At 38.2% G+C, this 16,896-nt stretch overlaps 1 protein-coding gene across 1 annotated transcript in view; it reads left to right on the top strand.

The window, feature by feature from the left end:
- Positions 1 to 16,896, top strand: part of Duox (dual oxidase) — a 68,516-nt gene that overhangs the window by 38,354 nt on the left and 13,266 nt on the right. Inside the window, exons 3-9 of the mRNA XM_090159782.1 lie at positions 1,007 to 1,168; positions 2,333 to 2,520; positions 3,483 to 3,687; positions 3,766 to 3,932; positions 8,664 to 8,724; positions 9,494 to 9,590; positions 14,970 to 15,145. Of these exons, the coding sequence (XP_090015908.1) occupies positions 1,007 to 1,168; positions 2,333 to 2,520; positions 3,483 to 3,687; positions 3,766 to 3,932; positions 8,664 to 8,724; positions 9,494 to 9,590; positions 14,970 to 15,145 (1,056 nt within the window). The remainder of the gene's footprint in view (positions 1 to 1,006; positions 1,169 to 2,332; positions 2,521 to 3,482; positions 3,688 to 3,765; positions 3,933 to 8,663; positions 8,725 to 9,493; positions 9,591 to 14,969; positions 15,146 to 16,896) is intronic.

Below are 16,896 nucleotides of genomic sequence, written 5' to 3'. Positions count from 1 at the left end.
GCTAGAGGGGGTTTTCCCCGTTTGAACTTGGAAAGGAAAAGGCGATACCCAAAAATTCACATTTTGGTTCACACGACCACGAATTTCAGTAGCCATTACTGCCTGTACCCCCCGGGCTACGCCACCGCCTAAAACAAAGGTTACTATGTGAGGCGAGTTTTACTTCGCTTTAGGTTTGGTTCATAAGACTATGGTGACATCTTTCTACCACCAGTTTAGAAACTGGTCGTCAATTATCTCGTTCAAAGATGGCGCCATTCGACAACAAATCGACCCAAAAGGCGATGACAGTCCGAAGTGGCTCATCCCGCGACCGCCTTTCCCCTCCAGCGTAGAAGTGTTTTCCGCCTCCAAGGCTCCACTCATTTTTATGGAGGAGTCGACGTGACGGGTTAATCGTTTTAATTAGATCGAGTTTCAAAAATAAAGAAAAAGCTCAAGGTGACTAGACGCTTGGCAGGTGGCATTTCTATATTAGCTTTTTACTTTAAAGATAAAAAATGCGATCGTACATTTTACTCAGAATGGAATATATAAAAGCCACTAACCATCCGCCTCGGGATAGAATAAATTAAAATGCCATAGTGATGAATTGTTTTGGGAAAAACCCAGGTATAAAAAGCCCTAATCTATCTATTCTTAGGTGGAAAAATATAAATTCCAAAGCCCTTCGCATAAATTAGAGTGTAAAAACAAAACGACTAATATTTCAAAATTGAGGGAAAGCCAAAATCTTATTTTAGGATGTTTACTTTTTCCAACCCCAAGCAAACCATACGCGCGACCTGTATTAACCGTTACAAGTTCTACAATCAATCGAGAGTACAAAAACATCGAAACGTACTTCCGAAACCGGTACCATTCAACGCGTCACTTTCATTGACAAGAATTCGCAAAAAGTGAATGCATCTCGTGAAAAACGCCCAAAGCCCGAGAGAAACGAACTTAATTTCCCAGCAAAGCGAGTAAAGAAAGAGTTGTATTAATGATTCCGTTTTAATTACAGACAGCCAATTAACGAGGAAAACGCCTCCGTCGTACTCCGATGGAGTCTACATGATGGCCGGCTCTGACCGTCCCAGCCCCAGAGCTCTAAGTCAGGCCTTGCTCAAGGGCGAAGACGGGAAACCATCTTCCAGGAACCTCACGGCGCTGTTCGCCTTCTTCGGTAAGCTTCGTTTGACCCTCTTGACATCTCCGCAACCCTCCGTCGAAATACGGATTCGCTCGAAAGGCTATCTCATCTTTGCCACGAAACTTCCTGGAGACTTACTAGATTCGTCGCGCGCTTAAACCCGGAAGAAGGGTTCCTCGAAAAAAAACTGGTTCTACCAGCAGCGCCAGCCGACTCAGAAAAACACGCGGGATTATTTTTATTCCGAAATGCATTCCTATCTCTCGCGATCCTGGTCGCCGCTCTCGACTGTATCGCTTGTGCAAAGATACGCGAGAAGAAGCCACAACCTTGAGTTGCCAAATAGCGAAAGATATCTCGACAGGGTTCAATCCCAAATGGGTCAAACAAAAAGGAAAATATTCAATAAAAGTCAGTCTCTCTCTCTTTCTGGCGGCGCACGTGACTTCTGTACCCGAACCTTTTAAATAGAAAAACCGAAAGTTTGTATATTTTATTTTGAAAGAGCGTACGTCAAAGGTTAGGTCTGGCCAATAGTTCAGTCGCGGGTATTGGGGAGCAGTCTTTACCCGCTAAGTAGACTTTGAAGAGTCTTGGTTCTCTTCTGGGGTCAGTTGCGAGCTGGCTGGTGAGGAAGTGGGACCGTTACGTGGTGCTTTGGCCTATATTGGTTAATTCGAAAAATGTTAATTGAGGTATTCTTCCGGATGGAATTCTACCTTGTCTTTCGCCCCCCCCCCCCCCGAGTTACCTCTTCTTTTTCCCCAAAAGGGGGTTAGGATTCCTCGTGAGAGAGTACCCGACAACAATAGCGAAGCTCGTTGCGTGGGATCACGCGGATCTGACTGGAAAGAAGACTATTGTTTTTATAATTTTTTTTTGGGTCTAAATAAAAAGGGTAGAGTTAATAAATTAAGAGTTTATCTTTGAAGTTAGACATACGTCACGGAATATTAATCACGAACGAGAACCAAATTAACGCACCCCGAATAGCAGTGACAATTTGGAGCGATTCAATTCGAAATTAATACGTTAATTAACGAATCTTAATGACAATTCCAATAACTAATCATCCTCTTAAGATAGAGGATTAGGCACATCGTTAATACCTTTCTACCATAATCCTGATGGACACTAATTAAACACGCACCTATCGCAAAGAGCTAAACAATGAATTTTACTCGATCCAAAAACCAGGTCAGATGGTCTCGTCGGAGATACTGATGGCCAGCGAAACGGGCTGTCCCATCGAGTTCCACCAAATAGAAATCGAGAAATGCGACGAGATGTACGACAAGAACTGCAAGGGCAACAAGTTCATGCCATTCCACAGAGCCATATACGATCCCACCACCGGACAATCGCCCAACAGTCCCCGGGAACAGGTAAGCAACATCTGTCCACTCCTTCCCTTCCCACAAGACCAGTTTTAAACGTATAATTCGTCTTCCAAGAGTGAGACCCCGTGGATAAAGTTCTTTCTATAATTCTCGAGTTGATGAATAGCTTAAGTCTTAAGAGGGTGAATTCACCATTTATCCTTCGGAAAAGTTGTTCTAGCGGAAGCCCCAAAGATGCAAATTCAGATTAATTTGGGTATCGCCAGAAGTGAAAGGCGTTATTAATGAGAACGAGTGACAACCGCGAAAATATTTGAAAGGAAATTGCTACCCCGCGGGCTGTATTTATTTTTATTTTGCTATCGTCTTTGATTTAAGTAACTGCGTATACTCAGTTTTTCACAAGAGATATTTATAGACGGAGAAAATACGATGATTCTTAAGGGTAATTTTTCGGGATGGTGTTATTTATTTAGTTTTTACATTCGAGAAACTCGATTTCACGGATGATTTAAGAGTCGCGAGAGGGGAAGAGTTTGTGTATAGTTTGGGTAATGAAAAGGTTGTGGGTAAAGTGTATTCGCTTCTCATAGTTACGAAAGGTTCTAAGAAAGTTATAGGGTTTAATTTTTCCTCAACGTGATGAAATCTACTAAGTATCACAATAATTCACACTTAGGCGAAAAACAGTATAGATATTTGACAAAAGATATACGAATAACGTCAACTACCGTATTTCTAATGTTTTAACACCGACTCGATACTATGGTTTATGCAGGACCCGTGGGGCTGATCACTCCGCGTAATCGGTGTACAGAGCCGTACCTTTGACTGTACTAATGGGATTACGCGTAATCTTTGAAGTCCCTGCCTTAGGCAGTGGTAATCTAAGCGTAATCCGGTGTACAGACTTTCTAAGAGTGGTCAGCCCCTCGGCAGGACCCCGGGAAGAATAAACAACATTTGTCTAATATTCGTCTACAACTTTCTATTTCGTGTTCTTCAAGATGAACCTGATGACAAGTTGGATAGACGGTAGTTTCGTCTACAGTACGAGTGAAGTATGGATGAGCAGTATGCGAAGTTACCAAAACGGGACATTCAAATCCGAGTTCGAGGGCAGATTCCCGCCCAGAAACAGGGAAAGGGTTCCCCTCATCAACTCACCACCCGCCAAATACCTGGGAATGCTCAGTCCCGAAAGAATGTTTCGTAAGAATTTACTCTTTAATTATAATGACGTGTCCTCGCGCAGTTGGGAACAATTTTCAAACTTTCGTTTTCTCATAGTGCTCGGTGACCCTCGAAGCAATCAAAATCCGGCTTTACTGTCTTTCGGGATTCTGCTGTTCAGGTGGCACAATGTCCTAGCAGAACGTATTCAAGCTCAACACCCAGACTGGGGCGATGAAGACATTTTCCACCGAGCCAGAAGATGGGTCGTGGCTACTATGCAGGTAAACATTACAATTTTGATAACAAAATTTTAAATGCTCAATCTGCTTGCTTTCATATTAAACAAACAGTATTGAATATGAAAGTGGCGTTTATTTAGTTCGGAAACAACCCTCGGGATCCGAATCGTGTATTTTCTGTACTAGAGTCTCCCTTAAGAGATGATTTAAAAAGATTCAAACTCAAAAACATAACAATAACAAACAAGACGTATTATCCATTATAAACGATGACATTTCAAATACTCATTTTACACGCTAGAATCTTCGAAACCACTATTCGGTAAAGCAAGTATGTGTTGTACAGATCGACAAGTTACTACACTTTGATCTTAACCAAATTATGAAAAAGTTTATTATCAAATTTCAAAACAACACTTTTTTACACGAAGTCAAAATCATATAAGTTTTTCAAAAGGTGTATTGCAGTATTGCACCAAAAACTACATAGCGAAAAAAGGTACATCAATTGATCAATAATTGTTTCCATAAAATAAAACGATCAAAAATTAAAAGTATAAAATGTTTTTCTTCGCGTCCCGAGCTTAAGCTTTTTAGAACTTTATTGGCACGCGCGTTTCGCACGTGGACTTCAAATTTCAAAATCTTTATCGACTTCAGCGCGTGCTCTCTATCTTCAATAACTCTGGCTAGTGACGTAGAAAAAACATTTACACGTGACCTCCCGTATTTTATAGAAACACCTATTGCTAAAATGTCTTCCTTTTTGGAAAAATCGTTAGAACAAAACACACAAACACACCAAAATTGAGTTTTCGAATGGACTAGTTGCCAATAAGTACATTCATTTCATCACAGATGGCCAGAAAGGGTCAAGCAGTGGCGCCAAACAAAGCAGTAACGATATAATTATACGTTATCCTCAATTACGAACATACAAAAAATGTGTCGTACCTCGGAGACCCAAACCCGTAATTAAACTGCGCTAACCCATTGTCGGAGATACAACACAACACGCAACAACAAATTAAGACAAAGGGGAGTTCTTATTTCCGACGAGAACAGGATGCCCAAAACAAATATCAATCAACCCTCGGTTAATAGCTTGATTAAGTAATCGCGGTTTTTCACAAAGCTGTAATTTCTTCATTGGAGGTTCCGGATGGGGCCCGCTTCACCTGACAGTTACTCGTAAGACACCTTTAAGTTCAAAACATACGAGTAGAAATTAACTTAACCTCCGCCTTTGATCACACTGTCAACTAATCGTGGTGCAATCTCGAAGAAAAAGGTTAATAAAGGGTGGTCGAACGAATGAAAAGGAAACTTGGGTCGTTGTTTCTAGTTCTCTACGTCTACTTCACTTTTTTCCTACGCAATCAGCCGGAGTAGCCAGAGCGGAATAATGGCCCTTTAAAAGCAAGCTCAACTGCTTTTCTGTGTCACTGGGCTGCGGACCTACCGAACTAGCCAACGCTTGGAATATGGGATTTGTTTAAAAACCAAATATCAAAATTCTTAAAATCAGATTTTTATCCCGTTACATTTTGGGGTTACGTCGGCTTAGTAGCGACCCTATAAGACTAATTATATCACTGTGAAACTGGGTTTTGACCCTACATAACTGCCCTCTTGTTTACTCGAGTTGCAATTGGCTATTCAAGATTCGACACGGCTTATAAAAGACTATTATAAGCTTCGCACACGCCAGAGCTATATCTTTATGAGCGCGACCGAGACTTGTCCGTGTCAAAATATAAGCCGTGGTTGTCTTCTAACTGATACCGATAAGAGCAACAAATACCCAAGGAGAACGCAAAAATGTGTACAATTTTCATTGGTTAGACGCTTTAGCGCCTGCTGCCGTCGGAAGGGGAAATTCTGAAATTGGGGGCCCGTAAAACGTTCAGCGTAAAGGTTCGTCCAATGAAATTTGTACACAACACTACGTTAGCATGTTTAAAAGCTAGCTGCGTTTTCCTTGTGTTTGTTGCTCTTAGCTGATACAGTCAGACGTGACAGTCCAACATTGTTCGTCGCCAAAATAAACCGGTTCACATTGAACTACGTTGGCTACGTAGCTAAGTAAAACGCGTCTATTACGCAGTCCTATTTCCTAGGAGGATGGAAATACTGGAGGGGAAATATGGGATTCCTAAGCCTGTATATGTGGGGAATTCGGACATAAGATACTAGAGACACCTAGCGGACACCATAGTCAAAATTTCGTCCGCGTGTTTGTTGGGACTTGGTTAGAAATGCGTGCAGGTCTTAAAATCGTGTTAAAGATTTATTTATTTTGTCTTCAAATTAAATAAACATCTCCGAAATTAGTTTCGTAGAATCCAGGTAGAATATTCGTGTTTCAGCTTGTACAAAAAATCGTTGTGAATAGAATGAAAAGTAGGCAAAATTGATAGTGACAAAAAATTCCGCCTATTTTTAAGATGGCGCTACGCTCGTATGTCCGAAATTGTATAGCTCTCGCGTTGCCGAAGCTAAAACAGCGAGTTAGTGATGGGGGAATACAAATTTCTGTTCCAGGTACGCAGTATTATATTCCTAGCTATTTCACACCTACGTATATTAAAGCAAAAATCTTTTGAAAAAGACAAAGGATATTGTTCTGGCGTAGAATAGACGTAAAGATGCCAAATGGGAAACGGCTTTCGCGCGTAAGGAAATGGCGAGATTGTAAGATTAAAATTGGTATATACAACCCTGCAATTTTCTGTTTATCATTACGAAATTTGGCGAGAAGTACTGGTAGGATTTAAAATTACTTTTGTATTTTGAAATAAAAAACTTTACGGATTGGACAAGGTCGGGCAAACTTTCCAAAAATATCCGTTTCAATTTCAAAAACGCGCTAAAATCAGAAACCAAATCCGCGACACAAACAACTTCGAATTACTGCGACATTCCAAATAATTTGGTATATGGGTCACGATAGAAACGTTTACTCCGCGTTAGCGAATTAGCTTAAAAAAGGGGTCTAGGTCTCACACTTTGTCGAATTTTTCGTATATGAGAATGGTATACCAGACGTTCGAACTTTTGGTGAAAAAATTCATTTTCCATAAAAAATCTCCGTTTAATATTCCGGACAGCGACGCTCCTAAACTATGAGATTGTTGCATAAAAATGCCTCTAACAATGGTGCCCCGAGAATCAGTCGGGCGTGAAATGGCTTAGAAAATCTCCCTCATAGTGTTCCCTGTCTTAATACAAACACTGGACACTTTCCATTCACCCCTCTCTGTCTGTGGCCGCCTTGCGTCGCAATATAAGTTACGATGATGTAAGCGCAAGCTAATTCCATTGTTACCCGGAGAAGCTGTACAAATCCTAAGAGAGTTGGGGTCCAAGATCGCTAATTAATTATCGGAGTTGTTTTTTGAAACGTGGGCTTATTTGTTGAAAAGGTGCATTTGATAGAGGTAGAGATTTTCATTGTACGTTTAGAAGAGAGTCTTATATTAGCGTACAATAAATTATTATTAAGCAATACTGTTCCAAGTGGAAGACTGAGCTAGTGTTTTACTTTTGCGAAACGTAGTTCATTGTTATATTTAAAAATTAACTGAAAGTAAGGTTTTTAATGGTAAGAGCAAAAACACGAGAACCACCAATGGTCTAGAGAGTGAGGAGTAAAAACGCGAACAAGGAAAGAGACCAAGAAGTGGGGAAGGAAACTAAGCTTTATTGGGGGAAAATATGCGGTACTTCGGCCGATAGTACTCAATAGTACTTTTTGAAATAAACGCCTTTATTTGGCCATTAGCAACATTGGCTCAAATTTGGATCCAACAAATCCAGTTTGAGTTCAATTCTGTTTGAATCAAATAGTTTTGATTAAATCAGAATAAAGTAGAATTTTGTACATTGTAATTATGGAAGCACATTTGATCCACCATTTTCCTAAAGGATGTGAAAATATGGGCTGGGGAAATTTCCGTAATCTTAAGCATGGGAAATTTCTAAGAGGTCAAATTAATTAGGTCAAAGATCAAATTAATTAAGACAAAAATCGTAATAAAAGCATTCATATAGCTAAATTTATCCACCGGTGTAAAAATACCTTTTCGTAACAATACCTTTGCCAAAATTTTACATACTAGAAACGTTTTGCGAATACAAACGGAAATCATCGGCACTTAAATGGTAATTGTTGCGCGCAAGGTGGGCCCACAAACAAGACAATCCTAAAACTCCTTACGAGTAATTTAAGCCAAACATTCAGAGCGCAAACCAGAATCGAGTGTAGCCCTCGCTCGCGGCGTATCCAGTGGTTAAATTATTAGAAGCTCTTATATTCAAGGGTAAACAACATTGGAAGTTTGAAACACACCCAAAGATCAAGCGTGTACCACAGAGAGTAAAGCTATACTTTATAAGCGAAATTGGTTTTAAAACGAAGCTATTAGCGAAGTACGACAAACTAGATTAGGTCTAAGTCGCTAATCGAAACAAACTTGAAAACTAGCGAGAGGGTGTGGTTCGACATATACCGAGAAAAAAATCCTTCTCCTCCAGTTTTCCTTATAACTACAAATTTCCACTTTACAAGATTATTAATATCAGAACGCGGATAATTAGCCGTGTCTTTGAACCCATTCTTTTCTAAAAACATTCCCAAAAAGGGGGTTAAGGTTAGCCAAATGTAACGGGCAAAATTGAAATACAGTCAAATCTCCAGGGGGATTTCTTCTAAAATGGCGAACAGAAATAAACCAAAATTAACACGTTATTTCTGTATTTTTATTTTTTCAGAATGTTATTATGTACGAGTATCTACCAACTTTACTACAAGAGCCTATAGACCCATATACAGGTTGGTTAATTATTAATTATTTAGACCTTAATTTCGGACTATTTTTAATGATTACACGTTTTTAAAAACGATTAGAAATGCAAAGTATTTTAGCCTTGAATTTTCAAAGACTAGTAGCCGCTTTAAATTACGATATTTAGAATGGCAATTTTCGTAGTGGCGTTAATGATTTTTACGAAATATTTCGTGTTTTGCGAGGCGAAAAGTTTTAAAATTTACCGCCGTTAGTTGTTCGCGAATCTATCAAGTTTTCGGTGTGAACACGACCTCGCTGCGCCAACAGTGAACCCGTAACTGGCACACGCGAAACGGCGGTGGGTTCCGATAATTTAAAGTATTTTATAAATTTCGTTAAGACTATCATTTGACGTGTTCAACTATTTGACACAATATATTTACCTTGTAATTAAATTAAATCACGTTCCAATGATTCGATTAAAGAAAATAAAAACAAATATATTAAGTCAGTATCGTAAATTATCTCGGGAATAAATTGAAAGAGCCCTGAAGGGGTCTTCGTCGTTTCAAATATCCCCTTTCTCAATCTCGGGCCTTATCAGGGTTTCAAAATCAACAGTTGGCTGACAGCGAAACCCTATAAGCGGTTGGAATTATTCTCCTCGTCAATCCATTTATCCGATAAATTTCCGGAAAATGGGGGGGAAATCCCGAAATCTATATGGGAAAAAGTTGCGGGAAATAAAATATCCGAATTTCTGGGCTAAAAAGTTGAATTTCGCTGTATCTGATTTATATGATTTAAATCCAGGTTACAAGGCAGACAGTCACCCGGGCGTAAGTCACGTATTCCAGTCAGCAGCCTTTCGCTTTGGTCACACTCAAATACCTCCTGGGATTTACAGACGGTAAGTCAAAAAAACAACACGATTCTAAAATTAATGTGTCACCTTATCTTATCCGATCTAACTGTAATGTCTCTGATAAAGTTGACAATATATTTTGGTTTAAAATCCGGCTATCTGGCTAAATCAACGTGAAATTTTATAGAAAAGTTATGGGAGGGGTTACGATCAGTATATATTCTTAATCTAGAATTGTTTTTAAAGTCCTGAATGGAATTTGATTTGGTTTTGTTTGACACTAAGCCAAAATCAAAGGTTCTTGACCTAAGAGTCAATTTACAATTTAATTGGACTTGCGGTTGCATTGAGTTTGCAAGTTATCTCCCCTCGGCTTAGCCTTTTCATAAAAAAAAACTTTTTGAAGTTAACGGTAATAGTAGGTATAGGGAGCTTTTGGCATGAAGGACTTGCCACGACCTCTTACGCATTATAACCCGGCCACCTAAGGTGGTACCTTGGTCTAGATGTAGTAATTTAGTTTGATCTATAATTAATTAATTATGAAATATATCGCAATGTTAGCACCCTTTGGAAAAACATAAACGCACCCTATCAAGATTTTTTTGTACATGTTAGGGCAGGAAATACTTGGATAAAGTGAAATTTCAATGACATCGATAGATGAGATGAAGCTTGCACAAGCGTACCAAATTACCTCAATAACCAGCTTAAGCAATATCCGATAAAAAGCGCGTCGCGCAATCTATAGAAATAGGAAATCACGAGGGTAATGAAAAAATACCCCTTCGAAAAACATTTGAACTACTTCACCCTCAACGGGAAATGACCCCTGACGACGAAAAACCCACACGCCTTAGTTAATAAGATTGGGATCAAAAGATACGAATAAAACGAAATGTTTAGGAAGACCACAGACCACCTACCCCAAGAGGGACATGTATCGCTGGTAGCATAAGTAACATAATAACTATAAGTATGACACTTCCTATTGCTTTAATGCTAATTTTCTAACCGAACCTTTTTTCGGCACTGATACTCTCTTCAAGCTGTGACTTGGACTCGCGACTTTCCGTTTTGGATGACTACTTTTTGATAAAAATTTAAGCCTAATATCGGAGAGCACGTTCTGGAGTTGCGAGGGGCTTTGGCTTTGTTGAGAAGCCCCCGTCCGAATCACGCGTGATAAAAAAAACATGAGCTCGTGGCGCCGAGAAAAACGTTTTGAAATTTTTATCATTTTAGCCTAATATTCCGCCTATCTATCGGAAACCAGATATTTAGGCTTAGCGGAAGTCTCACATATTTTAGACACTAGAGGGCTCTGCGCTGAGAAAACATCTTGATTACGCCATAACTATGAAAATCAGTTTGGTTGTAAATATCGTTAATTGTCATACTTATTGTTATTATGTTACTTATGCTGGTACTAATTTAATTTTTCGTATGTCTCGAATGTGATGCGGCTTTTTTAGAGCACGCCTTATCGTTGGAAGTAGAGGCAGTTCTAAAGGTACAAAGACGAGCACGCGCAATAATAAAAAATGAATTGTAGAAGATGGCTCGTGCACAACTTTTTTATTTTAATTTCGTTAAATAAAGTATTTTCACGCGCTTTGTTCTGTCTGCCGGATCACTTTTGAGACACCGTTTTTTTAGGTTGATGCAAGTCCTTTTGGGGGTAGGTGGTCTGTAGAAAGACCGTATTTCAAGTATCTCAGTATATCAGAGTATATAACTAGTGCAAGTTCGTCTGCTTTTTAATCACAAAAAGTAGGCGATCTTCTATACGAAAGATTGTCATGAAAAATCGAAAGCAGTCGAAATTTCGTTCATAAGTAACATTATTAAAATAAGTATGACAGTTCTGCACAGATTCCCAGAAATATGCTAAATATACTAAAACCAAGGATAATAATATATACTACTTAGTACGTTTGTAAGTCCAATTCGAAGCTGAGCTAAACGTCAGTGTCGAGAAATATATTCGGTAAGAAAATTAGTGTTAAAAGAATAGAAAGTGTCATACTTATTGTAATTATGTTACTCAATACTTATTCCATCCATATTATTAGGTATCTGAATTTATTCTTGGTTTAATTACAATATAAGTAAGATCCCCTCGAAAACGTTTTATTTAATAGGATTTAATACACTTGAAACCGAGTATTTCACAGATTAATAACGATTGGTAAGAGCTAGGAATTAAGTGACCAAATTTAACCATAAAAAACATCAACATCTCAAGGTTTCTTGACCAATTTCTCTTTCACCTTTTCTCTAAATTCCAGAAAGCAAATTTCGTTGAGAAATTTAAAAAAATAATAATTTATCTTTTTCTACTTCAAGCGGAATGACATAGATGCCTCCTCAGGCTCAATCTATTCAGTTAAAAAGATTCTTTATGGATAAAAAGTATATTTTATTATTTATGAAATAGGAGAAGCCAGTTGAGATAAACGTAGCTCTACTACTTCGTTTGGGATTTTAATAGTGGATCTTATAAATTCGCAATATTTGTCTGTCCGTGTGGCGTGCCTGATTTTTAAAATTATCTCCGAAGTCTGCTAATTTTAAATTAAAATTAACTTCAACGCTTTAAAATCCAAAAGCGTCAGGACCTAAATCGCGGTGAAATATTTGGCCGCCCACTTGCTGTAAACAAACCCGAATTGATTAAGATTGCAAAAACACGCGGGGGTTGTTCACTTTCTCGAAATTAATTTAAAAAAAACACAATTTTGTCGTGAAAAATTCGAATATTATAAACAGAAGCTACGGATAAGTAAAATGATAGGTGGAGTCCCGTTTAAACGTTTAAACGCTAGAAAAAAACGAGTACAATTTTACGATTTATAAAATTCTAAATAATAAATGTTTTTTTCGGGGAATTTTTGGGATTTATCGGATTTACCTCAATTTTACGACTTTGTAGGCATTAAATCGGTTGATTCGGAATTCGCAATCAGCTCTTTAAATTTCGATAGAATGAAGGAAGTAGCTCTTAAATAATAGTTAACTATTGCCAAGTATATATTTATTTCTAGAGGTCGGCAGTCGATTAATTTTGATCCATGAATAAAATAAGCTCGGCTATATTTAAATAATATTTATTTAAATAACCAATAGTTGAATAAAAATTGTAATATGTTTAAATAATCGAAAGTGAATAAGCCTATTATTTAAATAAAACAAACAATTATTTAAATAAATACCACTTTTATTCAAATAAATGCTTGGTTGCGTAAAACATAATTAAATAAGTTAAAATTATATTCTTTTTACCAACGTTTTTTAAATAAATCGGAAAATTTGTGGATAATGAATAAACAATTCCGAACACTAATTATTTCTACTTTGGGAGACGATTTTTAGCGTTGCTCCCAATCCACTCACGCTCTAACAGTAAGCTCCGCCCCCCTTTAAAAAAACATAATCAGGCCGTTATCTTATTGGTTCCCTACAGCTGACGTCTCCGGACGCCATTGAAGCGGTCACTTGTGCCGTTTTCCCTTCCCCATCTCGTGACGGGGGGAGGATTAGTAGCATTTAAAACGCGAGTCTCGCAATAAGTCAAACTTCCTCCCCCTCACCAAGTAATTTTTTTACAGAGCCCTCTGTTGCGAAAGAATTATATTTATAACTTAGAAAATAAATAATATTTTTTCAGTAAATACTTATTTCAAACTTATGCTGAATGTAATAAACCTAGATGGCGCTTCCATGCAATAATGGTGAACAACAATAATATTAATCAGCTAGGCTAATACCCAAGGCACTACCTTAGGCCTAAGTCAACAAGCGACTTTTGAAGCCATTAATGCAGGTGGCCTGGTTACAATGCGTAGGAGGGTGGTACCAGGCCCTTCATGCCACGCGAGCCAACAGCTCCCTACTCTAACTATAACCGCTAAACTCAGAAAGTTTTTATGGAAGGGGAAACCGAAGAGCTCGAGGGCAATCCCCTTAAACCAGTGGGGAGATAATTTGCAAACTCAACGCGGAAGTAGTTGTTCCGAGTTTTCACCCAATGCCACAAGCTGGGATCGAACCCGGCTCCTCTTGCTGCGAGGCGAAAGTGCTAACCACTCCACCACCCCACAATTGTTACCCCTCATTAGATATAAATACACTATTGTTACTACTAAAGCCTCCATAGAATTTCCCAAAAGTATAATTTCAATGGAAAGAAACCGATTTAAATTCGGAACAATGATAAACACGTTCGAAATATTTTCCCTTTTTCTCAAAGAAAATAAACTTTGGACACACACGCTTTTGAATGTTCACTGGTCGTTTATTACGCAACACTCCCATTTTAATGGGCATATTTTGGGGGGTTTAAAAGCCCCTTTTAAAGAGTGTGAATTTAATTTAAAGACGTTATGTACATCGTTTCGAACGTGTTTCGATTGCACTCATGTAAAAAGTCACGTCGCCATGGACAAAACACCATTAAGAAACCAGTCGTCCCTTTAGACACGCTTAAAAACGATGTTTCTACTAATTATACCTGGTGCTCCAAAGCGGTATTTCACAGGTGGTTAATGGTATTAAATTCATTTAGTGATAAATATGGTAGATAATGTTAAATAATGTTATAAAAAGTGGTAAATATGGCAGATAATGGTAAATCATGTTATGGCATACAAATCTAAAAGAAATAAATAGGGTAGATAATGGCTAATAGCGTTATGGTACAAAATTTTAAAAGTAATAAATATAATAAATACTGGCTAATAGCGTTATGGTATTAAATTATATAAAAGTGGTAAATAACGTTTGGGTATAAAATTCTAAATATGGTATACAGTGGTAAATAATAAATTACCATCAATTATTATGAATTATTCGATTGAATTAACTAAATGTTATTCATTAACTACAAATATTTACCATTATTTACCGTTATTTACCAATATTTATCATTATTTACTGTTATTTATTGTGATTTACCAATATTTACCGTTATATACCAATATTTACCATTATTTACCAATATTTGCCGTTATTTACCGTTATATACCAATATTTACCGTTATTTTCCAATATTTACCAATATTTACCATTATTTACAAATATTTACCAATATTTACCAATATTTACCATTATTTACCAATATACCTATATTTACCAATGGTACGCGCAATATCCGTTAAAACAGTGGTGACTTTGGAACACCTATTAGACTGCCGAAGTTACGTATCTCATAAGGTGCCCTTTAAATATCCGCGTAAGCTACGGTAAACTAGCTTTCCGACTTTGGAGAATTTAGGAATGAGATACGTGACAGGAATATGCGTAATTAAAATGTCCGCGAGTGGGTGTGCATGACGAACCGGGTACGAGAAAGATGAAGCTTTTCACACACCACCAAACTAAAATTAAATGTGATCACTGATTCAATGACTCAATGCGTTACAGGGACGGCCAGTGCAACTTCAGGAAAACATCCCGAGATTTCCCGGCACTACGACTATGTTCCACCTGGTGGGACTCTCAAGACGTACTTCCGGAACACGGCGTCGAAGAAATGTTGATGGGAATGGCGTCGCAAATTGCCGAAAGAGAAGATCACATATTATGCTCGGATGTCAGAGGTACAACTTAGCTTTCACCAAAAGTGACATCATTACCAAAAGTGTGACAATCCCTGTACTTTCGTATGTTAAAGGTTTAATGAATGCTCGACTCGAGATCGACCACGTAAAAGACTATTTATTGTCGCCTTTCTGGACCTTTTTTTTAGTCTATGGTATTATATCGTAGGTAGATGGCGATAGCATCTCCGTAGAACGACAAAAAATAAAAAATATACCGACTTTGACCAGTGCTACTTAGTTCCCCCGTTCCTCACTACGAGGCGTTATTTGTTGGTTTTAACTTCCTTCCCTCCCCAAGGCATACTTTCCCTTCTCATCTCCCGACTTGTATTTCGCTCGTAACATTCATTGCGAAATAGGTCCGATTGACACACTTTTGGTAATTATGTCACTTTTGCTTTCACTAATTTTAGCGTTGCTCAAAATGATCCTCTTTGGTTCCCTACAACTGACGTCTTCCAACGCGATTGGAGCGTACGCCAGTAACGTTTTTCCTTTCCCCGTTGAAATAGTCATTCTCTCAACGTAAATAAATACGTTCTTGAGCAGGCCTAAGGGAGAAAACAGCTTGTCTGTGGGCTAATAAAGAGCCTTCATTATCTAACAAAGACAAAACTGTCAGACGTTCTTCTGCTCGGGATAAAAACCAGCCTGTTCACACTAGACTATAAGCTGGCTAAAAGGCAATTATTATAAACGCCAACAACTTTTCAATTATATTCCAATTCTATAAAACCGTTCGTGATAAGAAATGTATGGCCTAACGTAATTAAGTAGATAACTACATAAAAGGTTTATTAACTTTCAAAACTAACACATTTTTAAGTACCGCGCTATTCAGCTTGAAGTGTAGTTGACATGAATAAATGGGCGATGTGAGGCGCATACTTAAGCGATATTCTGAAGGGAGCTGATGCTATTTCCCCACCTGACAACACGTTCAGGGAGGAGATCGCTACGGAAACGCGGCCGACCACGATCCAAAATAAACATCAAAATAATTCAATGAAGCGAGTAGAAAAAGCGCTTCTGTGTCTGCCTAGAAAATCATATTTTATTCTGTTGAATGTAAACGTGGCCGATCCTACCTCCGGGGACTCATTCGCACTCGATCCACGGATCTTTCTTTATCCATTTCGCGTAGAGAAGTGATAGGCAAGAAGGTCCGTCATAAATAATAATATAAGAAGTATTGTTGAGGGTTTGATCATGGCGCTACTCCAGCCATTGTCTCGGAAACGAAGCGCAAGATCTGCTTCGCCGAGATGTCGGAAAGATCTATCGTTACCAACCCGCGCATACCAAGATGCTCAGACACATACGAGTTACCTATTCTGCGAATATTTTTCGCTTGAAACATGTAGGCTACTGTTGATTTTCCAAAACCCGTTTGGGAAGATTTGTGCGAGGCCAAGACCATCCTATATGATTTATCAATAGATCAATATCCCTAGTTAAAGTTATATATAAATAATAATAAATAAATAATAAATAAATAATTTTTACATTTTAAGTGGAGTAATGGTAAATTAACATTGAAATCCCAAAATCACTTCAAAAAGTAATGATAAAATCGCCAAAATCTCTACGAAATCCCGAAATACCATACAAAATAATGGCAAGTGTCCGACCCCTCGGGAGTAATATACTCGGTAAATTTTGACCACATCCGCCGGTTTAGCGAGAAATTCTCGCCCAACTGTAAAGGTACTTGTTTCATTTGAATGGCCAATATGGGTGCTTCTCTC

Source organism: Leiobunum rupestre, chromosome 10 (genome assembly GCF_980474605.1).
Source record: "Leiobunum rupestre chromosome 10, qqLeiRupe1.1.hap1, whole genome shotgun sequence".
Classification (NCBI taxonomy): domain Eukaryota; kingdom Metazoa; phylum Arthropoda; class Arachnida; order Opiliones; family Sclerosomatidae; genus Leiobunum; species Leiobunum rupestre.
This window is presented reverse-complemented; position numbering and strand designations above follow the sequence as displayed.